The sequence below is a fragment of the Thalassophryne amazonica genome, chromosome 8 (assembly GCF_902500255.1).
Source record: "Thalassophryne amazonica chromosome 8, fThaAma1.1, whole genome shotgun sequence".
In the NCBI taxonomy this organism is placed as follows: domain Eukaryota; kingdom Metazoa; phylum Chordata; class Actinopteri; order Batrachoidiformes; family Batrachoididae; genus Thalassophryne; species Thalassophryne amazonica.
Window position 1 is genome coordinate 5,566,999 of NC_047110.1, and position 16,274 is coordinate 5,583,272.

At 37.1% G+C, this 16,274-nt stretch overlaps 1 protein-coding gene across 1 annotated transcript in view; it reads right to left on the reverse strand.

Annotated features, from left to right (window-relative positions):
• The window catches only part of utp4 (UTP4 small subunit processome component), a 58,268-nt gene extending 42,848 nt beyond the window's left edge, over nt 1-15,420 (reverse strand). Inside the window, exons 1-4 of the mRNA XM_034175699.1 lie at nt 15,165-15,420; nt 5,712-5,900; nt 1,794-1,878; nt 1,399-1,488 (exon numbers count right to left, since the gene is read on the reverse strand). Of these exons, the coding sequence (XP_034031590.1) occupies nt 1,399-1,488; nt 1,794-1,878; nt 5,712-5,900; nt 15,165-15,323 (523 nt within the window). The 5' untranslated portion in view covers nt 15,324-15,420. The remainder of the gene's footprint in view (nt 1-1,398; nt 1,489-1,793; nt 1,879-5,711; nt 5,901-15,164) is intronic.
• Nucleotides 15,421-16,274: the final 854 nt, after the last annotated feature.

Consider the following 16,274-nt stretch of genomic DNA (forward strand, 5'->3'; position numbering starts at 1 on the left):
GTTCCATTCAGCAGTAACGCTCTGCGACGGCATGCAGCGGCTTCGTCACGGCACAGCAGAGAAACAAGCTGCAACCAGTACAGAACACGACACCTCAAAAACACCAGCATGACACACGGATCAGCACCTATGACATACAAACCCAAATCACAAAGAGGGGACAGGATGGAAATCCCCCCCCAAATAAAGTGTCTATTACATGAACTTTGACCTCTATTTGATTGCAGACTGTACAAACCCAAAATATTTCATGTGGTCAGCTTCATTAATATTCATCCAATCCTGCATTATTCATTCCAAATAAAGGCGGGATGCTAAAACTTTTACCGCACTGTAATGCTGCTATTCCTTCTCACATTTAAAAGACATTTTGTCCATTGACGACACCGAGAGATGAAGTGTTTCAGGTGTCATTTTGTTCAGTTCTTTCCACAAACACATCTCAAAATGTACGGAGTCGTCATCATTGTTTCATACGTCTCCAAACATTCTCTGTTGGGGACAGGTCAGTACCGCAGTTTGAGACACGTCGGCACCGCAGGCAGGGACAGGTCAGCACCGCAGTTTGAGACACGTCGGCACCGCAGGCAGGGACAGGTCAGCACCGCAGTTTGAGACACGTCGGCACCGCAGGCAGGGACAGGTCAGCACCGCAGTTTGAGACACGTCGGCACCGCAGGCAGGGACAGGTCAGCACCGCAGTTTGGGACAGGTCAGCACCGCAGTTTGGGACAGGTCAGCACCGCAGTTTGAGACAGGTCAGTACCGCAGTTTGAGACAGGTCAGTACCGCAGTTTGAGACAGGTCAGTACCGCAGGCAGGGACAGGTCAGTACCGCAGTTTGAGACACGTCAGCACCGCAGGCAGGGACAGGTCAGTACCGCAGTTTGAGACAGGTCAGCACCGCAGGCAGGGACAGGTCAGTACCGCAGTTTGAGACAGGTCAGTACCGCAGTTTGAGACAGGTCAGGACCGCAGGCGGGAGAGGTCAGTATCCACCCCCTTTTCCTTCAGCAGCCACGCTTTTGTAATGTGCACAAAAAGTGGCTTTGCAATGTCTTGATCAACCGGATGTTGCTGAACTGGTCTTGATGGCATCATGTGTCGTTCCACAATCTCAGCGTACTTTTCTGCATGAATCCATCACAGAAGCAGAAATTACTTCATGCAAGAGGACGGACACGACTCCATACCATGACAGACGCTGGATTTTGGACATATTGCTGACGGTTCTTTTCGTCCTTGGTCCGGTGAATGCCGCATCCATGTCTTCCAAAAAAGATCTGGAATATTGATTCATGTGACCAAGACACAAACGTTCCCTGTGTTCATACCTTGGTGTACCAGGTGAAGTGGATGTGCACCGCCGAGTGCAGCACGTCATTTGTTTCCTCTTACCCGAATCAGCATCGAAGACTCTGATCATGTCAATCATCCCAGCAGCGATGAGCGTGCCAGACGGATGCCAGGACAGACACATGACACGACCTGAAAGAGCAAAGTGGGACGGAAACAGAAAGACCTTCACTCATGATGTGTTCGAGCAGGTCAGAGCTGTGAGCCAATCAATACTGGTTACATCAATTAATTAATCAATTCAAAATTAAAAGGGAAGACATGCAAGACTTTTTGTTTTTAATCATCTGCTGGTCCTGAGGCCAGAAGGGGGAGACAGAACTGCACTCCAAGCTGGAGGACTCTGTTTTTTTTGTTTGTTTTTTTTGTGGGGGGGAAGGCTCAGCTACAAAGCAAAAACCATGACTCAAACACACTCCGTTTGATTTGTTCATTACCTTTCTGCCTGTCGAGGTTTCTTTGAAACTGAATCCTGTCCGCCAGTATTTCAAACATCTTCACTGACCCGTCCTCACAGCCAACCTGGAAAACAGGAAAGAAAAAAAAACAAAAAAAAAAACATCAGGCCTGTTTATCAAGTATCAACTTCCATCTCTCACTTTGAAGCCTCAGCGTGGAGAATGGCAGCGCCTCAGCGCGGAGGACCGCAGCACCTCAGCGCAGAGGACCACAGCGGCACCTCAGCGCAGAGGACCACCGCGGCACCTCAGCGCAGAGGACCACGGCGGCACCTCAGCGCAGAGGACCACGGCGGCACCTCAGCGCAGAGGACCACGGCGGCACCTCAGCGCAGAGGACCACGGCGGCACCTCAGCGCAGAGGACCACGGCGGCACCTCAGCGCAGAGGACCAGCGCGGCACCTCAGCGCAGAGGACCAGCGCGGCACCTCAGCGCAGAGGACCAGCGCGGCACCTCAGCGCAGGGGACCACTGCGGCACCTCAGCGCAGAGGTCCACCGCGGCACCTCAGCGCAGGGGACCACCGCGGCACCTCAGCGCAGAGGACCTCCGCAGCACCTAAGCGCAGAGGATCACCGCAGCCCCCTCAGATCAGCCACAGCAGATCCACATGTTGGACCCACATGTTGGATCCACATGTTGACTTGGCACAAGTTTTACACCAGATGAGCTTCTTGATGAAACTCCACAGACATGGAGAACGGGCAGGGGTGGCTTTAAACTGGGAACCTTCTGCACCAGTCTCGCAGACTCAAATGGTCCTCCCCTAAAAATTGGTCCTCCCTGCCTTCATTGCGCATGCGTCATTTGGGACCACAGCAGCTCGTCTGAGTCTGACTCTCTGAATCTGACTCACTTTATCCAAAGCGATCAAAGGTAATAAAGTGATTATTAACCATCAGATGACAAAGTAAAACCTCTTAAATCATTCTAAAGTCAGTTTTAAGAAGAAATTAGTCCGTTTTAAGCAGAAAGGAGTCGATAATCAGTGACGATTTGAAATGACGAAGGCGCAGTGAACGCAACAGGAGCAGCTCGTCATTGTTGTGGTGCTCTGATCGCTTCCTCCATCTGTTATTATGAAATAATGCTGAATTTATGTAGAAATGACTGTTGTACAAAAGCTTCAGATAACTGTCACTGAGACAGATGATGAGTGGAGGCAGTTTGAGGCAGAAACGAGGTGATAATCAGTGAAATACTGCTGACGCTCCAAAATGACGCATGCACAGTGAAGGCAGGTGCGGACTGATTTTTAAGGGGACCATTCGGTCTGTGACACCGGAAACAAGCGCACGAACTGCTTGGTCACCACCCCTGCATGTTGACTAGGGTTGGGTATCGAGAACCGGTTCTTTTCGAGTATCGTTAAGAAATGATTCGATACACCGTTATCAATAGCCTTTTTGCTTAACGATTCCCTTATCGGTCCTTCAGAGCGGCTGTTGTTTTTGAGGGTGTTTGTCGGGGAAATGATCATTCCTCTACATTGATTACAGACCCTGTAGCGGCTCTGTAATCAACCGTTTCTGCATCGTGACACCACTTTGAAGCGTGAACCAATGAAACAATGCTTTGATCCACTAGTTTGTTGATTCTTTGATTCGCTGCTCTTCAGAAACGGCAAGTCCGCTTCTTAACACCTCTCAAAGCCATTAAAATTTTGTGAGTCACTTTTGTGTGGATTAGAGTCACTAACTGGGACTCAAAGCCGCCAAAAAAAAAACATTCTGTTGGCACAGCTCCAAACGCTGAGCGGCTCTCTGCCGAGACAGAGTCCGGTTGAAATTAATAACTTCAAAACGAATCGCCGCTTTAAATAAAATGACACCTCTTTATAAACGTTGTAATACAGACAATGAACTACAATCGACTAAAACATTTTTTTCCTCCCAAAATGAGACGTCCTGCATTCTTTATAAATTACATCCTAATGTGCAGCACAGCTGTAAGAGCTCAGCTCAGATGTATGGAAAGACATTCATGCCAATAATGTCTGAAAGGAAATGTTTGAGAAAAACTACAGATTTTGTTTATTTCTATTTATGTCCAGAGATCAAGGATCTACCATGTAGAGTTTATTATGTCCAAAGTTTAAGGATCCAGTGACCAATTTCATATTTATTTACTTTAAGACTCAATAAAATGTTGTTCAATTTCAATTTAATTGGCTTATAAAGCACCAAATCACAACAAAAGCTGTCTCAAGGCACCTCACATAGAACAGTTAAACATAAAAAAATTTAAATAAATAAATAAAAATTAAAAAAATTTGAATACATAATTAAAAACAGTAAGTAAAAGTAAAAGAATAAAACAGATAAAAATAAAAACTATTCATAAGAAATAATAAAAACAGGCTTTAAGTCTTGATTTAAAAATGTCCACGGACTTCAACTGCCTCACGGTCACAGGAAGACCATTCCACAGAACAGGTGCACAATAAGAAAAAGCTCTTTGACCCGCTCACATAGAAAACCCGTAAAGCCTATTTTTAGTACACAAAAAATTCACAAGCGGTATCGATAAGGGAATCGAATCAAAAAAGGTTTAGATATCGATAAAATCTTATCGATACCCATCCCTAATGTTGACAGTCACTTTTTATCTTCCAGCTTTAAGTCGTGTCGGCTTCCAGCTTTGTTCATTGTTTTTTGTGTCTTTGTGCTCTGTGTGGCGGTGCATGCTGTGTGTGCCAAAGCAGAGCAGGTGGTCTGAAGACGTCACAAAGCATTAAACAAAAGTGTTCCGTCACACTGACTCTGCGTTTCATGTGTTGCTATATGTTTTTATCTGCATGCAGCGGTGTGTGGTGCATGCCATAAGTGCAACACGTGGTGTGAAAACACACAGAGAAAGAACGCACAAAGACAGGAGGTGCTGATGTAACCATGATAAACATGATTTTGAAGCCAACATGTGTGTCAACAGGTTGATACAGAAATTCTAAAGAAATATGTGAATGTCACATCTCTGCTGTTGGTGAGCTGATTATCTTCACATGACTCTTTAAGCAGCTCCATGCTTGACATAAACAACAGAAAACTCCTTTTCCACCAGATTTTACTGATGAGATGTAACATGAGGTCATGCCTATGGATCATTTTACAGAAGGTAAAAAATAAAAAATAAAAATCACAACAGAATCTTTACAAACACGGAACCACACAGTCCGTAAAGAAGACCGACACGGTGCATTCAGATGGGACTAAAATCACTGGGAAACTCTGGTCATTATTATGTTATTCTGCCTCAATAACACTGTGACTTTCACGGGTAAAAATGCTTTTATTGTGAAGCACATCTGCTACCTGTAGCATCAGAGACTGATGCGTCTATCTTGGTCACATGAATCAGTATGCTGGACTCTGGTTATTAAATTGGCATTTTGGTAAAAGAGGGGGCACACGAAGAGTAAAAAGAAGATGTAGCGCCCATTACCTGGTTTAGAAGACCCCCTGTACGGCATGTGTTAGTTCCATTCAGTTTGATTATTTTGTTTCTAGGTTCATTCGGGTGTACGACACCAAAATCTGCATTGTGACCAAATTCAGTAGATACCAATAGCAGAGAAACCAGGAATATACTGGTAATGGATCTCAGTGCCCAACCCTGGTTATCATGTTAAACAGGCAGGAACAAACTTATTTATCGACCAATTCCCTCATGTGCAGGGCTGCACTTTACAAGTTACCAATACCAAAACCTTTCCAAAGCCTAGGAATGTTTACAGCTGTGATCATAGAGTATTTGATGACAGCTGATTTGGTGCTACGGGTCCACGTTTCATATATCAGCACAGACAAACCCTGCTGTGTAGAATAACAAGTATAAACAATGATGTTTCATGGGATTAAAATCATCAGTATCAGAAATTCCAGCAGCAGCTGACTGACCGCGAGCAGTGTTCCCTGGTTGTTGCCGACGACGGTCCAGATAGGTCCTCCATAGGCCTCCACCCTGTACCTCGACTCTAGGTTGTCCAGGTCATACTCCAGAATCTCTCCATTCAGACCAGCAGCAAAGAGTCGCTGACCCACCCAGCAGACGGCCTCGACAGCCCGTCCGTCCTGTCCAGGGATCACCTGCACACAATCACATCAGATTAAGAAGCAACTACCAGCATGGGCTTACACCAGCTGCAGTCCAGGGTTCCAACAATCTATGGTCCTGCAGAAAGAAGGGATACAAGTAGATCATGTCGGATCGTCACGCAGCTTCAAATGTCTGAGGTCATCTGAACAAAAAGTCTGTCCTAAATCAACCCCACAACTTTTCATTTATTTATTTGCTTTTTCTGTCCCACAAAGACAAGATATAGTTTACAAGGATTTAATGATCAGATTTAAGCAATCAGTTATTCCATTATTCAATGATGGCATTTTCCTGACTAAAATGTGGTGGTGGAACAGCTTATGGGGGAGGGTTCTCACCAGCGCAGATGAGCATAGGGGCCCCCATGATGTGATCTGTATTCCCTATTCTGTGATTTAACCAGCATAGGGGGGCTTTTCTTTGTTTATTTTTTAATCTTTATAAAGGACATGTCGCACGTTATTTAACGTTAAAATTCGGAAGACAAAGTGGACCTCAAAATGCAGGAAAAAGTGTTTCAAAGGGTTATAAATTTAAACATTTTCTCAGGGGGATGCCCCCGGACCCTCTGACAATACTTGCAAACTCATTGCGTGGCTATGCCCTGCTAAGTTCCCCCCATGCTGTGAAAAAATCCTGGTGAGAACCCTGCGGGTGATCCGTGGACCCCTTCCATGCACAAGAACAGTGATCTTAAATGCAGATTTACGGTCATGGTGACTTGTTCTTACAGTAATAACTGCGTAAATCTGGTCATGTGAACAGAGCCTGTTCAAAGCACACAGCCTCTGCAGACTTGTGCCTACTCAAGTCTGCCTGGATGCGGGCCATGGTCCAAGCACCTAAATAATCACTCCAAAATAGCAAGAGTTAAGAACGGAGTGTGCCCACGAGGGGCAGACTCACACTGGACCTAATAACAGTGAAGTTACTGAGTAATATAATGTGAATGAATGAATGAATGAATGAATTTATTCAGCACACACACACACACACACACACACACACACACATAGTCCAAAACAACAATGACATATTGATTGATTGATATTTGTACATCGTTTGAGTTGATCCGTCAGGTTATTCCATATTCTAGGGCCACACATTGCACCAGCAATTTTAAAATGATACAAGCCCTGTAAATTATATTTTCCCTCTCTCTCAGTAAAATCTTATAACGGGGAAGTTATTGAGTAATATAACGTAAAACATTGCATCTTATAAGGAGGAAGCTACTGAGTAATATAACGTAAAACATTGCATCTTATAACGGGGAAGTTATTGAGTAATATAACATCTTATAACGGGGAAGTTATTGAGTAATATAACGTAAAACATTACATCTTATAAGGGGGAAGTTATTGAGTAATATAATGTAAAACATTGCATCTTATAACGGAGAAGTTATTGAGTAATATAACATCTTATAACGGGGAAGTTATTGAGTAATATAACGTAAAACATTACATCTTATAAGGGGGAAGCTATTGAGTAATATAACGTAAAACATTGCATCTTATAACAGGGAAGTTATTGAGTAATATAACATCTTATAACGGGGAAGTTATTGAGTAATATAACGTAAAACATTACATCTTATAAGGGGGAAGTTATTGAGTAATATAATGTAAAACATTGCATCTTATAACGGGGAAGTTATTGAGTAATATAACGTAAAACATTACATCTTATAACGGGGAAGTTATTGAGTAATATAATGTAAAACATTACATCTTATAACGGGGAAGTTATTGAGTAATATAACATCTTATAACGGGGAAGTTATTGAGTAATATAACGTAAAACATTACATCTTATAAGGGGGAAGTTATTGAGTAATATAACGTAAAACATTATATCTTATAACGGGGAAGTTATTGAGTAATATAACGTAAAACATTACATCTTATAACGGGGAAGTTATTGAGTAATATAACGTAAAACATTATATCTTATAACGGGGAAGTTATTGAGTAATATAACGTAAAACATTACATCTTATAACGGGGAAGTTATTGAGTAATATAATGTAAAACATTACATCTTATAACGGGGAAGTTATTGAGTAATATAACATCTTATAACGGGGAAGTTATTGAGTAATATAACGTAAAACATTACATCTTATAACGGGGAAGTTATTGAGTAATATAATGTAAAACATTACATCTTATAACGGGGAAGTTATTGAGTAATATAATGTAAAACATTACATCTTATAACGGGGAAGTTATTGAGTAATATAACGTAAAACATTACATCTTATAACGGGGAAGTTATTGAGTAATATAATGTAAAACATTACATCTTATAACGGGGAAGTTATTGAGTAATATAACATCTTATAACGGGGAAGTTATTGAGTAATATAACGTAAAACATTACATCTTATAACGGGGAAGTTATTGAGTAATATAACATCTTACAACAGGGAAGTTATTGAGTAATATAACGTAAAACATTACATCTTATAACAGGGAAGTTATTGAGTAATATAATGTAAAACATTACATCTTATAACGGGGAAGTTATTGAGTAATATAACATCTTATAACGGGGAAGTTATTGAGTAATATAATGTAAAACATTACATCTTATAACGGGGAAGTTATTGAGTAATATAATGTAAAACATTACATCTTATAACGGGGAAGTTATTGAGTAATATAACGTAAAACATTACATCTTATAACGGGGAAGTTATTGAGTAATATAACGTAAAACATTACATCTTATAACGGGGAAGTTATTGAGTAATATAATGTAAAACATTACATCTTATAACGGGGAAGTTATTGAGTAATATAATGTAAAACATTACATCTTATAACGGGGACGTTATTGAGTAATATAACATCTTATAACGGGGAAGTTATTGAGTAATATAACGTAAAACATTACATCTTATAACGGGGAAGTTATTGAGTAATATAACATCTTATAACAGGGAAGTTATTGAGTAATATAACGTAAAACATTACATCTTATAACGGGGAAGTTATTGAGTAATATAACATCTTATAACGGGGAAGTTATTGAGTAATATAACGTAAAACATTACATCTTATAACGGGGAAGTTATTGAGTAATATAATGTAAAACATTACATCTTATAACGGGGAAGTTATTGAGTAATATAACATCTTATAACGGGGAAGTTATTGAGTAATATAACGTAAAACATTACATCTTATAAGGGGGAAGTTATTGAGTAATATAATGTAAAACATTACATCTTATAACGGGGAAGTTATTGAGTAATATAACATCTTATAACGGGGAAGTTATTGAGTAATATAATGTAAAACATTACATCTTATAACGGGGAAGTTATTGAGTAATATAACATCTTATAACGGGGAAGTTATTGAGTAATATAACGTAAAACATTACATCTTATAAAGGGGAAGTTATTGAGTAATATAATGTAAAACATTACATCTTATAAGGGGGAAGTTATTGAGTAATATAACGTAAAACATTACATCTTATAAGGGGGAAGTTATTGAGTAATATAATGTAAAACATTACATCTTATAACGGGGAAGTTATTGAGTAATATAACATCTTATAACGGGGAAGTTATTGAGTAATATAACGTAAAACATTACATCTTATAACGGGGAGGTTATTGAGTAATATAATGTAAAACATTACATCTTATAAGGGGGAAGTTATTGAGTAATATAACGTAAAACATTACATCTTATAACGAGGAAGTTATTGAGTAATATAACATCTTATAACGGGGAAGTTATTGAGTAATATAACGTAAAACATTACATCTTATAACGGGGAAGTTATTGAGTAATATAACGTAAAACTTTACATCTTATAACGGGGAAGTTATTGAGTAATATAATGTAAAACATTACATCTTATAACGGGGAAGTTATTGAGTAATATAACGTAAAACATTACATCTTATAACGGGGAAGTTATTGAGTAATATAACATCTTATAACGGGGAAGTTATTGAGTAATATAACGTAAAACATTACATCTTATAACGGGGAAGTTATTGAGTAATATAACGTAAAACATTACATCTTATAACGGGGAAGTTATTGAGTAATATAACGTAAAACATTACATCTTATAAGGGGGAAGTTATTGAGTAATATAACGTAAAACATTGCATCTTATAACGGGGAAGTTATTGAATAATATAACGTAAAACATTACATCTTATAACGGGGAAGTTATTGAGTAATATAACGTAAAACATTACATCTTATAACGGGGAAGTTATTGAGTAATATAACGTAAAACATTATATCTTATAACGGGGAAGTTATTGAGTAATATAACGTAAAACATTACATCTTATAATGGGGAAGTTATTGAGTAATATAGTGTAAAACATTACATCTTATAACGGGGAAGTTATTGAGTAATATAACATCTTATAACGGGGAAGTTATTGAGTAATATAACGTAAAACATTACATCTTATAACGGGGAAGTTATTGAGTAATATAATGTAAAACATTACATCTTATAACGGGGAAGTTATTGAGTAATATAACGTAAAACATTACATCTTATAACGGGGAAGTTATTGAGTAATATAATGTAAAACATTACATCTTATAACGGGGAAGTTATTGAGTAATATAACATCTTATAACGGGGAAGTTATTGAGTAATATAACGTAAAACATTACATCTTATAACGGGGAAGTTATTGAGTAATATAACATCTTATAACAGGGAAGTTATTGAGTAATATAACGTAAAACATTACATCTTATAACAGGGAAGTTATTGAGTAATATAATGTAAAACATTACATCTTATAACGGGGAAGTTATTGAGTAATATAACATCTTATAATGGGGAAGTTATTGAGTAATATAATGTAAAACATTACATCTTATAACGGGGAAGTTATTGAGTAATGTAACATCTTATAACGGGGAAGTTATTGAGCAATATAACGTAAAACATTACATCTTAGAACGGGGAAGTTATTGAGTAATATAACATCTTATAACGGGGAAGTTATTGAGTAATATAACGTAAAACATTACATCTTATAACGGGGAAGTTATTGAGTAATATAACATCTTATAACGGGGAAGTTATTGAGTAATATAACGTAAAACATTACATCTTATAACGGGGAAGTTATTAATATAATGTAAAACATTACATCTTATAACGGGGAAGTTATTGAGTAATATAACGTAAAACATTACATCTTATAAGGGGGAAGTTATTGAGTAATATAATGTAAAACATTACATCTTATAAGGGGGAAGTTATTGAGTAATATAATGTAAAACATTACATCTTATAACGGGGAAGTTATTGAGTAATATAACATCTTATAACGGGGAAGTTATTGAGTAATATAACGTAAAACATTACATCTTATAACGGGGAAGTTATTGAGTAATATAATGTAAAACATTACATCTTATAAGGGGGAAGTTATTGAGTAATATAACGTAAAACATTACATCTTATAACGGGGAAGTTATTGAGTAATATAACATCTTATAACGGGGAAGTTATTGAGTAATATAACGTAAATCATTACATCTTATAACGGGGAAGTTATTGAGTAATATAACGTAAAACATTACATCTTATAACGGGGAGGTTATTGAGTAATATAACATCTTATAACGGGGAAGTTATTGAGTAATATAATGTAAAACATTACATCTTATAACGGGGAGGTTATTGAGTAATATAACATCTTAGAACGGGGAAGTTATTGAGTAATATAACGTAAAACATTACATCTTATAACGGGGAAGTTATTGAGTAATATAACGTAAAACATTACATCTTATAACGGGGAAGTTATTGAGTAATATAACGTAAAACATTACATCTTATAACGAGGAAGTTATTGAGTAATATAACATCTTATAACAGGGAAGTTATTGAGTAATATAACGTAAAACATTACATCTTATAAGGGGGAAGTTATTGAGTAATATAATGTAAAACATTACATCTTATAACGGGGAAGTTATTGAGTAATATAACATCTTATAACGGGGAAGTTATTGAGTAATATAACGTAAAACATTACATCTTATAATGGGGAGGTTATTGAGTAATATAATGTAAAACATTACATCTTATAAGGGGGAAGTTATTGAGTAATATAACGTAAAACATTACATCTTATAACGAGGAAGTTATTGAGTAATATAACATCTTATAACGGGGAAGTTATTGAGTAATATAACGTAAAACATTACATCTTATAACGGGGAAGTTATTGAGTAATATAACGTAAAACATTACATCTTATAACGGGGAAGTTATTGAGTAATATAATGTAAAACATTACATCTTATAACGGGGAAGTTATTGAGTAATATAACGTAAAACATTACATCTTATAACGGGGAAGTTATTGAGTAATATAACATCTTATAACGGGGAAGTTATTGAGTAATATAACGTAAAACATTACATCTTATAACGGGGAAGTTATTGAGTAATATAACGTAAAACATTACATCTTATAACGGGGAAGTTATTGAGTAATATAACGTAAAACATTACATCTTATAACGGGGAAGTTATTGAGTAATATAACGTAAAACATTACATCTTATAACGGGGAAGTTATTGAGTAATATAACGTAAAACATTACATCTTATAAGGGGGAAGTTATTGAGTAATATAACGTAAAACATTGCATCTTATAACGGGGAAGTTATTGAATAATATAACGTAAAACATTACATCTTATAACGGGGAAGTTATTGAGTAATATAACGTAAAACATTACATCTTATAACGGGGAAGTTATTGAGTAATATAACGTAAAACATTATATCTTATAACGGGGAAGTTATTGAGTAATATAACGTAAAACATTACATCTTATAATGGGGAAGTTATTGAGTAATATAGTGTAAAACATTACATCTTATAACGGGGAAGTTATTGAGTAATATAACATCTTATAACAGGGAAGTTATTGAGTAATATAACGTAAAACATTACATCTTATAACGGGGAAGTTATTGAGTAATATAATGTAAAACATTACATCTTATAACGGGGAAGTTATTGAGTAATATAACGTAAAACATTACATCTTATAACGGGGAAGTTATTGAGTAATATAATGTAAAACATTACATCTTATAACGGGGAAGTTATTGAGTAATATAACATCTTATAACGGGGAAGTTATTGAGTAATATAACGTAAAACATTACATCTTATAACGGGGAAGTTATTGAGTAATATAACATCTTATAACAGGGAAGTTATTGAGTAATATAACGTAAAACATTACATCTTATAACAGGGAAGTTATTGAGTAATATAATGTAAAACATTACATCTTATAACGGGGAAGTTATTGAGTAATATAACATCTTATAATGGGGAAGTTATTGAGTAATATAATGTAAAACATTACATCTTATAACGGGGAAGTTATTGAGTAATGTAACATCTTATAACGGGGAAGTTATTGAGCAATATAACGTAAAACATTACATCTTAGAACGGGGAAGTTATTGAGTAATATAACATCTTATAACGGGGAAGTTATTGAGTAATATAACGTAAAACATTACATCTTATAACGGGGAAGTTATTGAGTAATATAATGTAAAACATTACATCTTATAAGGGGGAAGTTATTGAGTAATATAACGTAAAACATTACATCTTATAACGGGGAAGTTATTGAGTAATATAACATCTTATAACGGGGAAGTTATTGAGTAATATAACGTAAATCATTACATCTTATAACGGGGAAGTTATTGAGTAATATAACGTAAAACATTACATCTTATAACGGGGAGGTTATTGAGTAATATAACATCTTATAACGGGGAAGTTATTGAGTAATATAATGTAAAACATTACATCTTATAACGGGGAGGTTATTGAGTAATATAACATCTTAGAACGGGGAAGTTATTGAGTAATATAACGTAAAACATTACATCTTATAACGGGGAAGTTATTGAGTAATATAACGTAAAACATTACATCTTATAACGGGGAAGTTATTGAGTAATATAACGTAAAACATTACATCTTATAACGAGGAAGTTATTGAGTAATATAACGTAAAACATTACATCTTATAACGGGGAAGTTATTGAGTAATATAATGTAAAACATTACATCTTATAACGGGGAAGTTATTGAGTAATATAACGTAAAACATTACATCTTATAACGGGGAAGTTATTGAGTAATATAATGTAAAACATTACATCTTATAACGGGGAAGTTATTGAGTAATATAACGTAAAACATTACATCTTATAACGGGGAAGTTATTGAGTAATATAACGTAAAACATTACATCTTATAACGGGGAAGTTATTGAGTAATATAACATCTTATAACGGGGAAGTTATTGAGTAATATAATGTAAAACATTACATCTTATAACGGGAAGTTATTGAGTAATATAACATCTTATAACGGGGAAGTTATTGAGTAATATAATGTAAAACATTACATCTTATAACGGGGAAGTTATTGAGTAATATAACGTAAAACATTACATCTTATAACGGGGAAGTTATTGAATAATATAACGTAAAACATTACATCTTATAACGGGGAAGTTATTGAATAATATAACGTAAAACATTACATCTTATAACGGGGAAGTTATTGAATAATATAATGTAAAACATTACATCTTATAACGGGGAAGTTATTGAGTAATATAACGTAAAACATTACATCTTATAACGGGGAAGTTATTGAGTAATATAATGTAAAACATTACATCTTATAACGGGGAAGTTATTGAGTAATATAATGTAAAACATTACATCTTATAACGGGAAGTTATTGAGTAATATAACGTAAAACATTACATCTTATAACGGGGAAGTTATTGAATAATATAACGTAAAACATTACATCTTATAACGGGGAAGTTATTGAGTAATATAACGTAAAACATTACATCTTATAACGGGGAAGTTATTGAGTAATATAACGTAAAACATTACATCTTATAACGGGGAAGTTATTGAATAATATAACGTAAAACATTACATCTTATAACGGGGAAGTTATTGAGTAATATAACGTAAAACATTACATCTTATAACAGTGTGGGTTTTTTTTTTTCGTGTTTCTCCGTGTTTGCACTTTGTCGACGGTCCCTGCGTAGATCAGAATCTTAATCGTTTCAGCTCGTTGGTCGCTTCAGTTTGATTAAAGTCATTTTGTATGAACAGTGTGTGTTTCGTTTTCTCTGGTTTGCTCTTCTTTGCTCTCGGTTTCTGACCTTTTCTTGGAAGTAGTTGTCGCTGAAGTTGAAGACCTCCAGCGCCCCGAGCTCCCGGACCACAGCCAGCCGCTGGCTGCTGCCGTTAAAGGCCACCGTCCTGACGGCGCTGGGCATGTAGTCAAAGAACCGGACCCGGTGTACTCGGAACTCACCCATCGTCCCCACTGAACGGCACCTAATAACCGCGATTCACCGATTATCACACAAACTCCACAGAACACACGGGACCCACGTTGATAGCCCTTGAACCGGAACCGAATCGACCACATGTGGCATGAACCGGAAGTGCATCATTTCTTTCTAAATAAATACGGCTCAGTCACTGATCTGTATATATTACTGGATCGCTCATTGGCCCGAGTCACAGATCTGTCATAGCCTCAGTCATGGTCAGCCATCTTACCACTCCCATCCAAAGTGGGCTGAACCGTGTTCAGTGTGATCATTTTAGTAAATATCTACGTCTATAATGATGAACATAAAGTAACACTTTGCTGTATTAAGTGTCAGATATTGTAGATGAATTACATGGTAACTTTCCAAATGTGAACATATATTGATAGGAGGAGACTTAAACGTAACTCTGTGCTGATGAGCTGGCCCCAGTCTTCACGGGGATCTTCAACACCTCCCTGGAGTCATGCCATGTTCCAGTCTGGTTCAAATCCTCCATCATAGTTCCAGTCCCCAAGAAACCACGCGTCACTGGACTTAATGACTACAGGCCTGTGGCTCTCACGTCCGTAGTCATGAAGACCTTCGAACGCCTGGTTTTATCCCACCTGAAGTCCATCACCGACCCCCTCCTGGACCCCTTGCAGTTTGCCTACAGAGCCAACAGGTCTGTAGATGACACCATAAACCTGGCCCTGCACTCCATCCTGCAGCACCTGGACTCCCCAGGAACCTACGCTAGGATTCTGTTTGTGGACTTCAGCTCTGCATTCAACACCGTCCTTCCGGCTTTGCTCCAGGACAAGCTATCTCTGCTCCACATGCCCAACTCCACCTGCAGGTGGATCACAGACTTCCTGACGGACCGGAGTCAGCGTATGAGGCTGGGAAAGAATGTCTCAAACACTCGGGCTCTCAGCACAGGATCTCCAC